Below are 15,196 nucleotides of genomic sequence, written 5' to 3' on the forward strand. Positions count from 1 at the left end.
TTTTGTCTTTGGCTTCCATTACTAATTATTTGCCCACTGTTTTTAGTCAATGGGACTTACATTTGCACCCATTAATGGAGCAGGTATTGCACTGAGGCACTCCGAGTGAAGCAGCTGTTCTCCAAATGGTGTATTAGGCAAGGAAAGGACAGTGAAAGATATGGACATATACTGCTTGAGTAATGACATTCACCATATGCTAGAGAGAGAGGTTGCCTGGAGATTGAGATCTTGTTTCAATACTCAGCTCATTAGTTCAGAGAAAACGGAAAACCAGCTCCGTGAGGACAGTTATATTCTGAAAGGCCAAATTCACCACAATTGGACCCTACATCCATCTCTTTCCATCAGTTTCACCAGTTATAGTCAGAAGCTACTCAGGGCTAGGGGTAACTCAGCCTAGCTTCTTCCACGTGCCAGGGAAGATGGCAGAAAAGAGTGGCAAACTCTTTTATTGATAGAAGAATGCCACTTTGCTATACTTGGCCGGAGACCGGGCATCCAGAGACGTTTAAGTGAGAGTTACGCCAATTGCTATGTTCCAACCAACTATGCCTTTTGCATTTTACTAGCTGGCTGCAGTAGGGGAATAGCCCAGAGACTAATTAGGTCTTGTAATGCTGCCAACATAGGGGCAGGTAAATCATATTTAATATTTGGTTTGCAACCTTTCATTTTAAGTTTCAGATTTCATACTGAATCTTTTTAATGCGTACATTTACATTTCTGTACAGCATACAGACGTGCTGTGTTTCTTTGCTGCAAAAAAAAATTGCAGCTCAAGGCTATGGACAAACCGGTTCAGACACAGGAACTGGGAAGGCATGGCTTGAAAAGGGTAGGAAGGTTGACTCCAAATTATCAGGCAGAAGAAGCTGAAGTGTTGTTAGAAAGGACAGGAGTGCATTACAAACAGCCTATTAATACAGCCAGCCCTCGCATGCCTGAATGATTCTATTAGGAAATTCCTGAATCGTGTCCCAAGGCTCTGAAAGCGTTCCGCCTATGCCTGGCATGAATGCCACCAGAAAGCTTCGCAGTTACTCTCCATACTGCTCTGCTTCCCTGCACCTGTTTGTGCAAACACAGGAATGGCTGTGTGTCAGCGAGGAGGGGAGAAAGCAGGAATTCCTTGTTCATTAACCTGGAACCCAGGCTGGATATAGAGAAGAGACAGAACTGGGTTGTTCCCTCATCAATCCTCCCCTCCCCCCCAACGTACTGGCCCTGCTCTGGCCACTTTTTTTTCTGTTTCTTAAAAAAATCACCTCACATTAGGAAGACTAATGTATTCCAGTTAGGTCAAACATCAGTTACAGTTCCATTGACCATGTTGACCATCACTAAACTGGGCTCAAATCCAAGCCCCACACTGATAACTAAGAAATCTGCATTGCAAATGATTTTCCTCATATGCAGGATTAAATTCAGATCTAAACTCTTAAATTTGCTTTTGCTCTTTTGATTACTTGGTTAAAATCGAGTTAATAAGTTTTACTGATGTTCTTGGAACCACATCGTGAGGTCAGTAGTCTGCTCAGTTTGAAATGAAGGTTTTCCAGCCTTAGTCAATAGTAACGATAAATTAGCGTAATGCTAAAGAATAATTGATAGAAGAATGACCCATTTAACACTTACAGAGAACTGATTTTTCTCTTCAGATACTAATTAGAAGCACAGGATCGCTAGCATACCATGCTAATTTTACAGAGATTAATGTCACATACAGTATATTGCGATGAAATTTGATTGAAAGCCTCTAATGATTTTTTTTAACACCTAAAAACATTTAAAACACCACAGAATTATGGCAATCGGAGGCAGTCTGCAGCGAGAGCTTGACCAGAGATCGGGAAACGCAGGGGGGCGACACGGCTATAAAAAGACGTGGCATTGCATGACAGTGAACCTAAAAAGACCCCCGGGGCATTTTCTGCTTCATACCAGTCACTTCAGCTTCCAGATGAATGAAATGTCTCACCTCATAGTTTCCACAGTACGTTTCAGCTGCATTATGTCCCTGTGACACCTTACCCCTGGAAGCTTCTGTGGTCAGGCTCGCCGCAGTGAAAGCAGATCTCACACATAGTCCAAATGTGCAGGGTTACATATGCATACTATGAGCATCATGTTTACTGCAAGGCACAGGCATGCACAACAACAGACTGACTGCTAGAAAGCTGTCACATTATATTAAATACTCCTAGTTGTTTTGGCAATATAACACTTACTCATCATAGGAGCACCATAGCAGCACCTGGATTTGGTTAAGTAGAAATCAACTGATGGTCTTTCTCATGTGGCTGCAGTTGTCAGCCAGCAGACAGTCGTCTGTAGTAAAAACAAGGAGAGGGGAATACCAAAACAAACCGAAAAGGCTAAAGAAACCGCAACAGATGCAAGTCTCTAAAACAGAAATTCTCTTTACGGCACTTCAGACCATAAAACAGGGTCAGAATCTCAAATACCATCTTCTTGGTATTTGAAGATTTCATAATATGTTGGATGTTACAGTGTGAAAAAGCAACAGCCACTTCAGCTTAGCAGTGTTCTATAGCAGGATTGTTGAGCAAACCCCCAAACTACATGTGTGTCTTAGGATGCCTTTATTTATTATTCAAGGCTGAACAAGCCCTTTTCCAGGTGTCTCCCATTACCTTTGAAACCACTTTTTTCTACTGCGGGATTTCCAGCACAGCTGAGGAACCCTGCAGCAGTTCCAAACCTTTCATCGGACATCAGGGTGTGTCAGAGAGTGTGTGCTGGAGAACAGGAATACTTCCTTGCTAGTTTCAGAAGACTGACAGATATGAATGCCCAGCCTTCTATTCTACTTATCACACGGCTAGAACATTTCTTTTCAAAGAAGCTTTCCAGAAGTTCTTTTAAAATAATCATTTAAAAAAAAATTGCAAACATAAAAACAGAATTAACTGGATCCAAAAGTCATTCTGAATGATTCAAATTACTTTTTACCTAACCTTACATAATTAAAAAAAAAAAACAGCTCTTGATTTTCATCTGTATCATTTAGGGCTTAGATTTTGTCCTGTCTGCAATGATTACAAGGCAGCAACTCTCAGACACACCTCAGGCCTATATCACCCGTTTTATCTTCAAACAAAAGGGAAAAGCTGATGTCTCACTCAAATATATCTTCTGAATGAAGCAGAGTGTTTTACAAAGAAGCCAGATCCCATCAGTAAAACTAATAGTTTCTAACAACCAAGTCCCAACACAAATGGAAACTAAAGGAAAGTGCATTTTAAATGACGAACAGGAGGCACTTTTTTAAGCAAAGGAGTGTGGGAATCTTATTGAAGCTGTTACCCAGCCAAACAGCTTAAAAATTTAATAGCTTCCTCTTGTTGGTAGCCTATCATTGTTTCTTATGTAAATACCTCAGTATTACATTGTGTTTCACAGCATTCGTGTCTGCCATCAGCAGAATGTCTCTACCGCTCTCTGACATTTTTGTTTGGTTGCCTGATACTTGCAAAGTTAAACAGAATGTGTTAAACCCATCAAGCTGTTGAGCTCTTTTACACATATCAGTGGAGTGTTATTCAACTAACACACGTAAGTCAGGCAAGCCATGCTCCACAGAAGCCAAGAAATTAACTGTTGAAAGGTTTTGTATCGGACAAATCACTGCTGTCAAAACCTATACAAGCTTCTTAAGAATTCTCTTCATGTAACCCCTGACTTCCCCAAACAACAAAATTAAAATCCTGGTTTTGAAAGTTAAGCACTGATTCAATTTTTCCATGCTCAATGTCTTCACAGATATTTTTTTAAATGTCCAATAGGGCAAGTCATACAGATGAAATAACACATTCTTGTGTCATAATGAAATACAATTCAACCAGTGTGGCAAAATTCACGCCTTCAATAAGGTACAACAAGTACACATTCTCAAACCGGCCTAGTTAGCAGTTCTGATTAAATGGGGTGAAGCCTTCTACTGAGTATGTCGTTTTTTTTGGCACCCATCACTTTCACCTGTTTGCCACATGCCCTGGTGTTTCCAGCACTGGTCAGGGAAGTGCTGCTGCTGACAGGGTCTTTGAATTCCAAGAAAGCTGCTGAAACACAAATCAGCTAAGCTTGCAAGAGCAACCTGAAACTTCTAAAGATAAAGAAAGGAAAATGAGCTACAAAAAGGAATAGGAGATGTTCTCAGACACAATTTCAGATTGAAAGGACACTGCAAAAAGAGAGATTAATGTTTGGAGAGAATGTCCTGACAATGCAGTGATTTTTTTTATTACAGTCACTGCATTTATGAACAAATCACAGGAATCATATTCTTAAACACCACTGATGGGTTGCTACTGAATTGTTGTGTTAGAGATCATAGTTACTAAATGAAACAGACTGCATATTTTCATAAATTGACTTGATAACGATGAACATTCTAAATGAAATGTCCCAAAACGATCTGGCCACAAGGCTGTTTTGTAGATGAATAGTGTTTACACCATACATTGAAAATTCTCAACATATTAAAACCAGCATTTTTAATAAAAAATGTATTCCTGTATTTACTCTTCTTTATACATGACAAACAGAACATTCAACAATGCAACAGGAGTTGTACAAATCTAAAAGGATACACTGAGATTCCTAAATTACAGCTGTGTTCGTTGAAAGCAATCAGTAATGCTTCCTTTTAATAAAGATTTATTTAGCCGGCATAAACCTTTCTCACAGGCTAATTCAAGATCCATTTCAACTTGTCTTCTCAAACACATTGCAGGTATGTGGGTTTTACAATATTGAATAAAAATTCATAATCCCTAAACCCAACCCTAACTCTACCCTGATAGTTATAAAGGGCTAGGAATATTGTTTAACACCTTACAGAGCCTAAAATCTAAAAAGATATTAGGCAGGGTACACAAGTGAAACCCATAAATTCAAAGGAAGCATGACCAATGATCTTGTTGAAAAATAACATTAACCTCAGTCTTAAAATTGAAAAGACACATTGCCCGTGTTAGTCGGTGTTAAACAGTCCAGAAGAGAGCTCAAAAACAAGAAGTGTCAGAACCACAAATTCTTCCAGGTGGACCTCAAACACAGACATCACACATCAAATCCAAGAACCTTGCTTCACTATAATATTCGACAACAAAACAAGTCTTCAAGCAAGGCAGGACTATTTGATGTATTTCTCCATAAACTTCTTGTGAAATTCAGATCGCAAGGTGTCATTCACAAACCGCTTCTCTTTCTTTGAGTCATCAACTCCTTTGGCACAGTTCTTAAACACTACATCATCATCCCACCTGAAAGAAGAGAGAAAGTAGTTTTTTTTAAGTCTGGAACTAAAATGTTAATGTTTGTTTGTTACTTGTGGACAAACAGAAACTCAAGTAAGAACTGATTTTAGTTTGTTACGTGGATTCAATCTAGATTGAAATAAAGTTGATCTGAATAAACTTGAAATGAATTTAAGTTAAGGTTACTAATATACTACAGCACTATTCTTAATTTATAAATATTCAAATCTTCAATAATTCTTAACTTCTAAATTCTGGCAATTTTTACATTTGAACCTGACAGAGAAATGCAAACATACACATAAAACGCTGTTGCCAATGATATGTCATTGGTCGTTTGATTAACAAAACGTTAATCAAAATGGTGTGTGATGAGTCGGCTGTGTGGAATATTCCCTTGTTATTTTAACAGTGCTGTCATTTACATTCATTGTTCTTCCAAACAGCTGACACCTACCAGACTACTCAAATAAAGTAGCAAAAAGGGTCTCTACAATACAGGCACTAGCCAGTAATAAAACATCTCTGATAAGTGTGTTCTCTACAGTAATACAAAAATATCACTATAGTCCATGATGCCTGTACACAAATCTGAAACCGACTTCCCAAATCATGCTATACATAACTGATAAACCCAGCAGTACGTTCTATAATAAAATGATCATTCTAAATGCATGCACACAAGAGAAGCTACACAATTATTTAATGTTTATAAGCTACTGTAAGCAGGGTCCCCACTATTCTTCAATAGTTGCATGACACTACACAGCCATGTTATCCAGCGCCTCTCATAAAAAACAACATAGCACCCTTAATTTCAGACATTGCTCTTAAACTTTTGCTGTATCACTAGATTTGTTATATCAGATTTGAGAGATTGTGCATTACATTTATGTTTCTTAAATGACCATGGCGTCTTCTGGGAAAGGAAACTAAGACTGGAATCGGGAATTTGCTGGGAAGTGCCAGAAGACATGGGAAGTGTAAAGACAAGAGGTCTGCCATCAACGTACCTCCTCTTGACACTGAAGGAGTTCTGGACCTGTGCCACTTGCTGCTGTCCTGCCAAGTTGAGGAGGGGGTTTCCACTCAAGATGTTCTCCATCCGGATCCTCTCTTCCTCTGCTTTCTGCTCCCGCTCCTGAAAAGCACAGCAAACACAGCACACATATTTAAAGCTATGCTAAGCCCACAAAATATAGGACTTTTCATATTTGTTTTTAAATGCACTGCCATTTCTGAACTTCTGAATATCCAATCATAGGTGGCCATCTCTCCCTTTTCCCCACAAATCTGGAGAGAACTACACCATAAATATTTCTCAATTTTAAAAATAATTTCCTCACCTTCCCGCTAGGTGATCGCTGCACACAACAGTACAGCTCTTGCTGATCAGACAAGTGTCCTTCAGGTAATTGGTTAGCGTATAGTCTTGCTTCACAGAATCCTTCTGAACATGCAGAATATCAGATTAAAGATCGTCAAAGGATCTAAAGGCTCTTTTTATAACCCAGGAAACTACAATTTCAGGATTTCAGCTAAACTGATTAGTTTTGTTGCACAAGATCACATGTATTCTAGCACCACCACAGCAGATTTCAACCTAGGATTTTATCCCTTGGGAATGCTATTTTAGGTAGCCGATTCAATGCAATTTAGACTGCTGTCCTGTAGGAAATGAGTGTCCACATTAAAGAAAACGCTTCAACATTTGGAGAATAAAAAGCCCTCTTAGGATTCAGGGTGCATCTGAGGATTTGGCACCGTTATTAAATCTGAAGTGAGAGTCCCGAGTCCTGTAAATTGTTCTATTGGAAATGTTCAAATGCTGGCACTTGTAAAAACAAAGTACCATTCTGTTCTGAGAACTCAGCTTTGTTTGTGCTACTGTAACAGTAGGATGAACATGCCACTGAGCTTTTACATACATTTCCTCAAAATCTTCGAGCCAGTCCTGCCACTCCAGTAAGAGTACAGCAATGCTCTTGTATAGCTCTTTGTAAGACCTTGTGCCCTTCCAAAACGTTCAGTTAGATTCCTTTTGGTAATTAATGACCCAACAGCAGGGTTTCCTGTAAACAAGCCAATTTGCAGAGAAAAAGTGTCTTAAGTCCCAAATCAGGAAATGCCTTGCATGGAAACAGAAATTTACAAGATGTCTGGACCACAATAAATTTGTTTAGGGGGACAGGAGCCCCTCAGCTACAGTCACTGTGATGTTTTCCTGCACAGTTCCAAGAAACTTTTCCTGACATTTTTTAATGTCTTGCTACTGCATGTGTTCTGGACAACATTAAGACAGAAGACCCAGAAATAAATCCTTTGCAGAAGGACAGTTGCAGATCTAAGACCTTGTTATAAATCACAAAGTTCTCAGCATTCATATAAAAAAACACCAATATTGGAGTAAAATACACTTGAAGTGACATTTTGTCCATTTTTTTAGTTTACCCTCCAGCCACTGAACCTCTTCTGATTCTTCTGATAAAAGATACTAATATTCCCCTTCTAGAAAAAAAGATTTATTTCTGACAACTTAACCTTTGAAAGATCATCTCAGCCACCAGGAGATAACAACCCGATGCCTATTTTGGCTTCCTTGATTTACAGTGCTTCATTACTGTCAAGATTTGTTACATTTATCCTTTTTTGAAAACAGCTCCAAGTGTGAGAGAGATTTTCTCTCTGTCACAAAGTAAAAAAGAAGTTATTTTGCTGGACAGTGCACAACTACACCCAATAGGTTTCTATACGCTACTATACTTATTGAGATGGAACAAATTAGGATCTCAGGGTTTCACCAGCAAGATAAAAATAATCCTTAAAGTTTACATAGCCACAAGGGACCTCACCATCATGACCACTAAAAGCAAGGTCCCACAAAAACCTGGACCAAATCAATTCAGCCTACAGGGAAGGCCTGTATGACTCCTTCACGTGGGAAAATAGTTCATTCCATGCTATGCTTACGATTCCACGTGCAAATATTCCCAGACATTTCTGTGTATTTTCATATGGAGGAAAGGGAACATACTAGCACTTACATATTAAAGCAAAAGGCAATTAAAAGTACACTAAGATGTGTTACTCATTTCACAATGTTCTGCAAACTACTCGCGTTACATATAGAATTAGTGTGCTCTCAGTTAACAGCTCCAAAAGAAAAGAGGGATTCTCTCTCTAACCTGAGAAGAGACAGAAAAAAGAAAAGGGCTTTGTTTCTAGACTCTGGACAAAATCAACACTGCAGAGATTATTTTATGCTCTGCAGCCTCTTTTTAATGAGGCAAAGTTGTAACCCATCACCCATAGTGACCTATAAACATTTCCAAAATTCCTTACAGAATATCTTATAAAGAGAGGGGACTTTCATTTTTCAAACTCCAAGCTTGTATAGTTTAAAGAACACTAAAATTAGGCATGTGTGTCAGAATGTACTGTCTCCAGAACACCCAGATTATTTTTTTCTCAACAATGTGTTCAAGAGACCAAAAAGTCATCCCCGAAAGACTAGTGAAATAATCCTTGAAAAGGCAGAGAAAAAAAGTTTGACTAACTAGGAACATCTACACATTGTAGTATTACTTTTAGTACCTAGGCAGTATAAGTAATAATACAAAAATAGTAATTTTACTAGTACTAGTTAGGAAAAAACAGGAATGTAACCTTTTAAGTAACATTTACAGATGCAGTAAAGCACTGCTCTCTTCTAAACATTTCCATACGATTGAGCCAGCCTCGTAAACTAAACACAACTGCATTAACCATTACTCTGATCTGTATCTCATTTCTTGGTAAAAGAATGGAAACGGTAAAGACTTTGGAGAATCTGCAGTGTTCACACAGCTCGCCTGTCCCTCTGAAACAAAATCATGCTGGTGTCAGCAAGCAGTGCATCTGCTCCATAAGTATAAAACTAGAGTAATTCAAATTATATTTCTTTCACGATGCCCAGTGAATGTATGCATGTACAATGTGTCTATGTGTACTATGGATGTGTATGCACTGAATTCCACACCCCACATAGTAGGGAGCATTAAACTGTTTGAGCAGTCAACGCACTAAAAGACAAATGGAAATGGAAGGAGAAGGGCCTATTTGTAATTTCAAAGTTCTCTCCAGAAAAGACAAACATTCAAAAATTCTACAGTAGAAATGCCTCCATAATCCATCAGTCTGAGAACCCTGGAACTACTCTTTCAGTTTTATATCCCGTGCGTATTTCACCCTTTAAATAATTCATCTGTCATACAACACCAAGCTCCAGAGACTTGTACTATGCTATAAAAAGAAAAGTAATATTTGCATAAATACTCGTGCTTTTGTACATATAAAATCCCCATGTCCTTCTATGAGATGCAAATAGTATGGCAAGAAGTCTAGGCTTCTGCTGCCCTCTACTGTTTAACTATGTCTCTCAGTTGAACACACTTCGAATGCAGGATACAAGGAGGAAAATGACTCACTAGAAGTAGTTAGTACAATAAAATTAAAAGCATACAAGGTATATTATGATTAAAATAAGATAAAGAATAGAACAACACTTCATTCTTCTTCACTGTTAACAAAGAGCCATATCTGTTTCTTCTCTCATTTTAATAATATCACTTTATTAACCCTATACAATTACTTGCATTAGGAATTTGTCTTTTCACATACCCCAGCTTGCTCTCCATGAGACACACAGACACACAGATAGGGAGAGAGCCTGGGGTCAGAGTGCAGGGTCCGCCATTGTACAGCGCCCTTGGGGTCAAGGGCCTTGCTCAGGGGCCCAACGGAGTAGGATTCCTCTGCCGGCTGCGGGATTCGAACCGGCAACCTTCCAGCCACAGAGGCAGATCCTTAGCCACAGAGCCACCGCTCCGCCCCCAGAGATAATAATAGAGACACTGCATGTAAATGTGATTTCCCTTTACTAGGCAAGCTGTACAATTTGAACAAATTTTAATCTTCCCCTGTTCATAGAACCTCTGAGCTGCTGGAGAGCACTGACCCAACTGAGGCACAGTCAGTCCATCCAGGCAGCCTGTGAAAAGGCTGAGTGCTCCTGAACGTGGCGTGAATTACCTTGCGTTCCTGTTCCTCTGCGCGCTCCTTTTTGATCTTGTCCAGTTCAGCCAGCAGGGCAGCTGTGTCGTCATCACTGTCCTCTTCAGAGTCCTCGTCCTCCTCCTCATCCTGGCAGAGAGACACAGTTTAGGAGCACGCACACACACCAGCTGTCATTTTCCTCAACCATAAGATTTTAAATTCGGAAATAAAATCAGTTTATTTTTATTAAGGGCACCTACATCCGTGAGAGGATCATCAGCATCCAGGTTGGCTGCTGGGATCTGGTCTAACCGTGGCCTCTTGGAAGAAGAGGAGGAGGATGTGGTGTGCTCTGGAATAAAACAAGACCATGGGTATTAACATCCATCAAGAAGCCTTTGATTCATATACAACACTGCATGAGCTCAAGAGGCCCATAAATCGACTATGGCTGTGGAGTCATTTAAACGGGAACTGCAGTCAGAATTTCTCAGACTGGTTATTAAATTTCCTTTACAAAACAAATTTATCAACGTTATAGGAAAAAAAAACAAATTTTGAATTAAGCACAAAATCGTGAAATTTGTGAAAGTACTGTGGACATGTTATCGCAAACCCCTGGTCTCACCGCAAGCAAGAGCAACAGTTTCCACGGATTGTGACATGATGCAGCCCTTCCTGCTCACTAGTCACCGTAATGACTAATGTAATGTGATGTATGAGTGGATAAGGACAGGCTGTGCAGCAGACACTTCACCGCAGAAATGTTCCAACGTGATCTGCATGCAGAGTTAACAAATAAGTTGTATTTGTTGGCAAAACCATCTGAAAGTCGAGAGATGTATTAAATGAGATGTATTCACAAGCCTGCTTCTTCAGAGTCACAGGGCTGCAACACCTCACCAGAAATTTTGTTCTGAAACCCTGAATATGACACTGTGCATACCTGGAAATTTCATCCATTTTTAATGTAAATTGGAGGTTTTACAAGTTACTGTGCACATTTTACTTTTATTGTGGTTTGAAATGCCCTCATCGATGCTGAATTCTTTCTAACCCCGAAATATTAAAATAGTGTTGCAGTGCCCCTTTAATTCTGACACAAAAAAAAATGGACACAATTTCCTCCTGCCCATCACACAGGTTTTGAAAAACAGTATGGGTGCCTTGGCTCGGAGGCCTCGGCACAACCTGAACTGCTAGTGCTGTGCCGTTCACCTCTGGCTGGCCTGTCCCTGGTCTTCTCCCTGACCACCACTCGCTCCCTCTCCTCCAGCTCCCTGCGGAAGTCCCGGGCACGCACCTCCTCGGGGGCATCCTGGGTGGGCTGCCTGAGAGAAATATCATGTGTGTGAGCACAGAAGATACTTCTGAGACTTGGCAAACAGGACAAGACAAGGAGACTTAGATGTGTTGCAAAGTAGGGAACCAATTCAAAATTCTACCTCAAAATGAAATCTACCTATACTGTTGAGCTTATGTACTTCCAGACACCCCCAAAAGACAAATTTCATTCTCAGAAGAAGATGCTGAGTGAGAACATCACCTGCCATCTTCTTTACACAGAAAAAAATAATGACTGTTGCAAGATAAATAACTTTAGGTACAAATAAACCTATACATGGTTCAAATCATATACAAGGTACAATTAGAAGCATTCACAATCAAGGAGTGGTTGAACCTACTGCTAAATAAAATCCCCCCACCCCAACTCTGGATTTCCCACTGTTAGCAGGCCTAACCTGTATTTGATTTTGGTGTGAGAAGGTAAATCCCTGCTGGAGTACTGTTTGGACAGAGCACTGAGGTCTCCTTCTCCTTTGCCTCTCCCTCCTCTCGCGGGCTCAAAGGTAGGCCTGGCAGCTGTAGTCATCGTCACTCACTGGAAAAACGTGAAACAGAGCAAAGGGCAATATTTTCACTGTGCTAAAGAAGCAAACTTTTTAAACGGCAGTGTTACGCGCAAGTGCCAACTGATGGTGCTCTCGTTCTCAGCCGTAAGTAAACCTGGTGAAACTCATTACAGCAGTTTTCTGCAGCCAAGCACATAGCGCCGACACCTCCACCTCTGTGCAATGGGACACATGTTCATGCGTGTAACATTATCGTTCAGTGCCTCAAAGTTGCTGCAATACGTAAGAAATTCGTAAATCCAAGATTTATTAGCATGCGATGATAGAAGACTTAGAATACGCCTGTGAAAAAACGGTACATTTCACGTTTTGCCTTCTTAAACTGAAATCCCACGGTACTGGATTACAAAAAGAAAGGCGTTCAACGCACATTTGTTGAAGAAACTAGAAACTTTTACTGTTTTGATAGAATCGGACACCTGTGTTAGACCGTGTAAATTAAAACAAATTATAGAGCAGAATCCCGAAACAAATAAAAATATTGTACTGTTAATTTTGACATTATTCAACAATATTCCTTTTGAGAACGTACGAAAATTTTCATTGAACGCTGTTCAGCTACAAACCGACATTGTAAGAATTAGCACCTAAAACGAGCTGAACGGATTTACATGTAACACTTTTAAATTTATAATATAAAATGTTTGGCATTCTATTTTAAAGCCTTAGATATTTAATTATGACAAAAAGAAACCTTATTTATCCTATGAATTGTATCTTACATTATGCTCCACAACAACTAGAACCTCCGATATCCCAGGCTGCAACGCGGAACGGGTCAGAGGCTCTACGGAGTGTCATATGGGACAAATAGTCTTTTGGTCGCAAAAAAATCGTTTTTAGATATGAACAATTCTCGTGGAAAACACCAAATAAATGTGTCAAGCCATTTTAAATAAACTTATAACTTTAAATGTATCACATCAGCTGCTTTTAGTCTTATTTCAATTCAAACTATTTTATTTACCATGTCATCTTATTTTTTTAAATTATCTTAAATCATGGTACTAGAGAGTATCTAAGAATTTGCAACTGCTCCTCCAGAGCTTCCAGAATCTAAGATTGGGTTGTTTTGGAATGCAGTTTAGTTTCATTTAATGGTAACATTCAATTCTATACCAGCAACAACCATCTAAACAAGAGGGCAAAGGTATTTCAGCAACACTTGTACCATTTAATTACTTTCAGTAGTAATACCACTATTAATAACAATAAAACTATAGTCTGCCATAAAAACAGCTAAGTTCAAATACCCTTTCATACAGAATGAAGAGCTTAAAACATTTTCTTCTATGCATTAATTACTTTATCTCCTTTTTATAGTTAAAATGTTGAAACCCATGTGACACAACTGATGGGGAGTTTGGGGGGATTTAGATACTAAACTGTTATAAACACTGTACTGTTTTTAAAGGCCCCCTGCTTTAAATTGTAGTTGGATAAAACAACAGCATATTTGCTTGGTAAATTGCTTTCATTGAACTGAACTCAAATAGTTTGTTTTTGTTCCTTGGATGTGCACACAGACATTAACATGTCTGCAGTTACAATATTGTTATTGAAAGCATACAATGAATTATTCCTTGAAACTTGCTGGTTTGCAATCAGTCTTGAAGAGGACTGTGTTATGTATACCCTTATGAAATGCAGCATGGTGGTTGCAGTGGTTAGCATTGCTGTCTTGCAGCACTGGGACCCTGGGTTCAATTGTGCACCTGAGGTTCTATCTGTGTGGAGTTTGTATGTTCTACCTGTGGTCACATGAGCTGCCTCCGGGTGCTCTGGTTGACTCCCACAATCCAAAGACATTCTGGTAGGTTAATTAGCTTCTGGGAAGATTGGCCCTGGTGTGTCTGTGTGTCTGTGTATCTACCTTGTGATGGACTGGAGTTCTGTCCAAGGTGTTTTCTGCCTTGTGCCTATTGCTTGTTGGGATAGGCTCCAATTCCCCTGCAACCCTTAATTAGATAAGTGCTTAGAAAATAGATGGATGGATACCCTTATGAAAATCACTTATAGATGACCTATAGGTATTTATAGAAGCTTCTGGCATTTTATATAAAACTTCAAGGTTATTTTCCTAAGGGTACTACTGTGGTACCCAAACCACACTGCTATCCAAGGGCCAGTGTGATTGACAGTAACTAGCCGTTACTGGCTTAACCTAATCAATTTACTGTAAATACAGCTTCTCCCAGTTTTTCAGCTGCTGTAGCTTTTAAGAGACTTTGAAAACCTGCTGACATTTGTCCTTGTTTTTCACTTCCCTAGATGGACAGACAACTGACAGTTTACATGGCATATTAAACGAACACCAGATAGGCTGTTTGCAAAATTACATGGCAGCATACAGACAGCATTTCTACCACTGAGTGATTTAAACCCTTCCTTGCATGAAAACAAAGCACCCCATGGGAAATCTATATATATGTAGAAAAAATATTTATAAATGCAAGGTGTTGTTTAGATCCATATTTTTAACATTGAATTTCTAGGAAACATTTTGTAATTTTTATAGACTGAAAAGCTAGGGTGTTAGTTTCTTTGTGCTGTTAAAGAGCGATAGGAGATAAAGTACTGTACATTTAGGATGCAGATAAAGGACATAACACAAACGGGAAAGGGTATGTGTGTCATTGATGACTGCAGTGGTTACATTGAATAAATCTTCAATAAGACAAAGGTACAATACAAATGTACCTATTATATGCATATATATTTAGTAATTTTGGATTGTAAGGCGTTTAGTGATATATTAAACATGAGAAATTGATTTTGGTGGAACTTTACAAATGCAAGCCCTTTGCCTGTTCTCTAACACTAGATGGTGACAATAGCACATTGACACGATAGCGGTGGAAGTCTTTCTCTTACTGAGCCATTGTGGAATGTTGAAGTTCTTGTTCTGTATAGTGAGAAACAAATACAGAACATATTTCTAGCTAGGTTATCAATAGAGTAAAT

The 15,196-nt window shown here is 39.2% G+C and overlaps 1 protein-coding gene across 2 annotated transcripts; it reads right to left on the reverse strand.

The window, feature by feature from the left end:
• Nucleotides 1–4,505: 4,505 nt before the first annotated feature.
• Nucleotides 4,506–13,022, reverse strand: cwc15 (CWC15 spliceosome associated protein). 2 transcript variants are annotated; one of them, XM_088639292.1, is made up of 7 exons: nt 12,955–13,022; nt 12,062–12,197; nt 11,538–11,650; nt 10,580–10,671; nt 10,356–10,466; nt 6,299–6,426; nt 4,506–5,291 (listed from the first exon to the last, which is right to left on the reverse strand). In XM_088639292.1, the coding sequence occupies exons 2-7, from the start codon at nt 12,190–12,192 to the stop codon at nt 5,162–5,164; spliced, it is 705 nt and encodes a 234-aa protein (XP_088495418.1). In that variant the 5' UTR covers nt 12,193–12,197; nt 12,955–13,022; the 3' UTR covers nt 4,506–5,161. The 2 variants fall into 2 exon arrangements, with proteins under 2 accessions (XP_088495418.1, XP_088495417.1); XM_088639291.1 differs by having other exon boundaries at nt 12,062–12,201; nt 12,955–13,018.
• Nucleotides 13,023–15,196: the final 2,174 nt, after the last annotated feature.

This window comes from Lepisosteus platostomus, chromosome 7, assembly GCF_059453375.1.
Source record: "Lepisosteus platostomus isolate fLepPlt1 chromosome 7, fLepPlt1.hap1, whole genome shotgun sequence".
Lineage (NCBI taxonomy): Eukaryota > Metazoa > Chordata > Actinopteri > Semionotiformes > Lepisosteidae > Lepisosteus > Lepisosteus platostomus.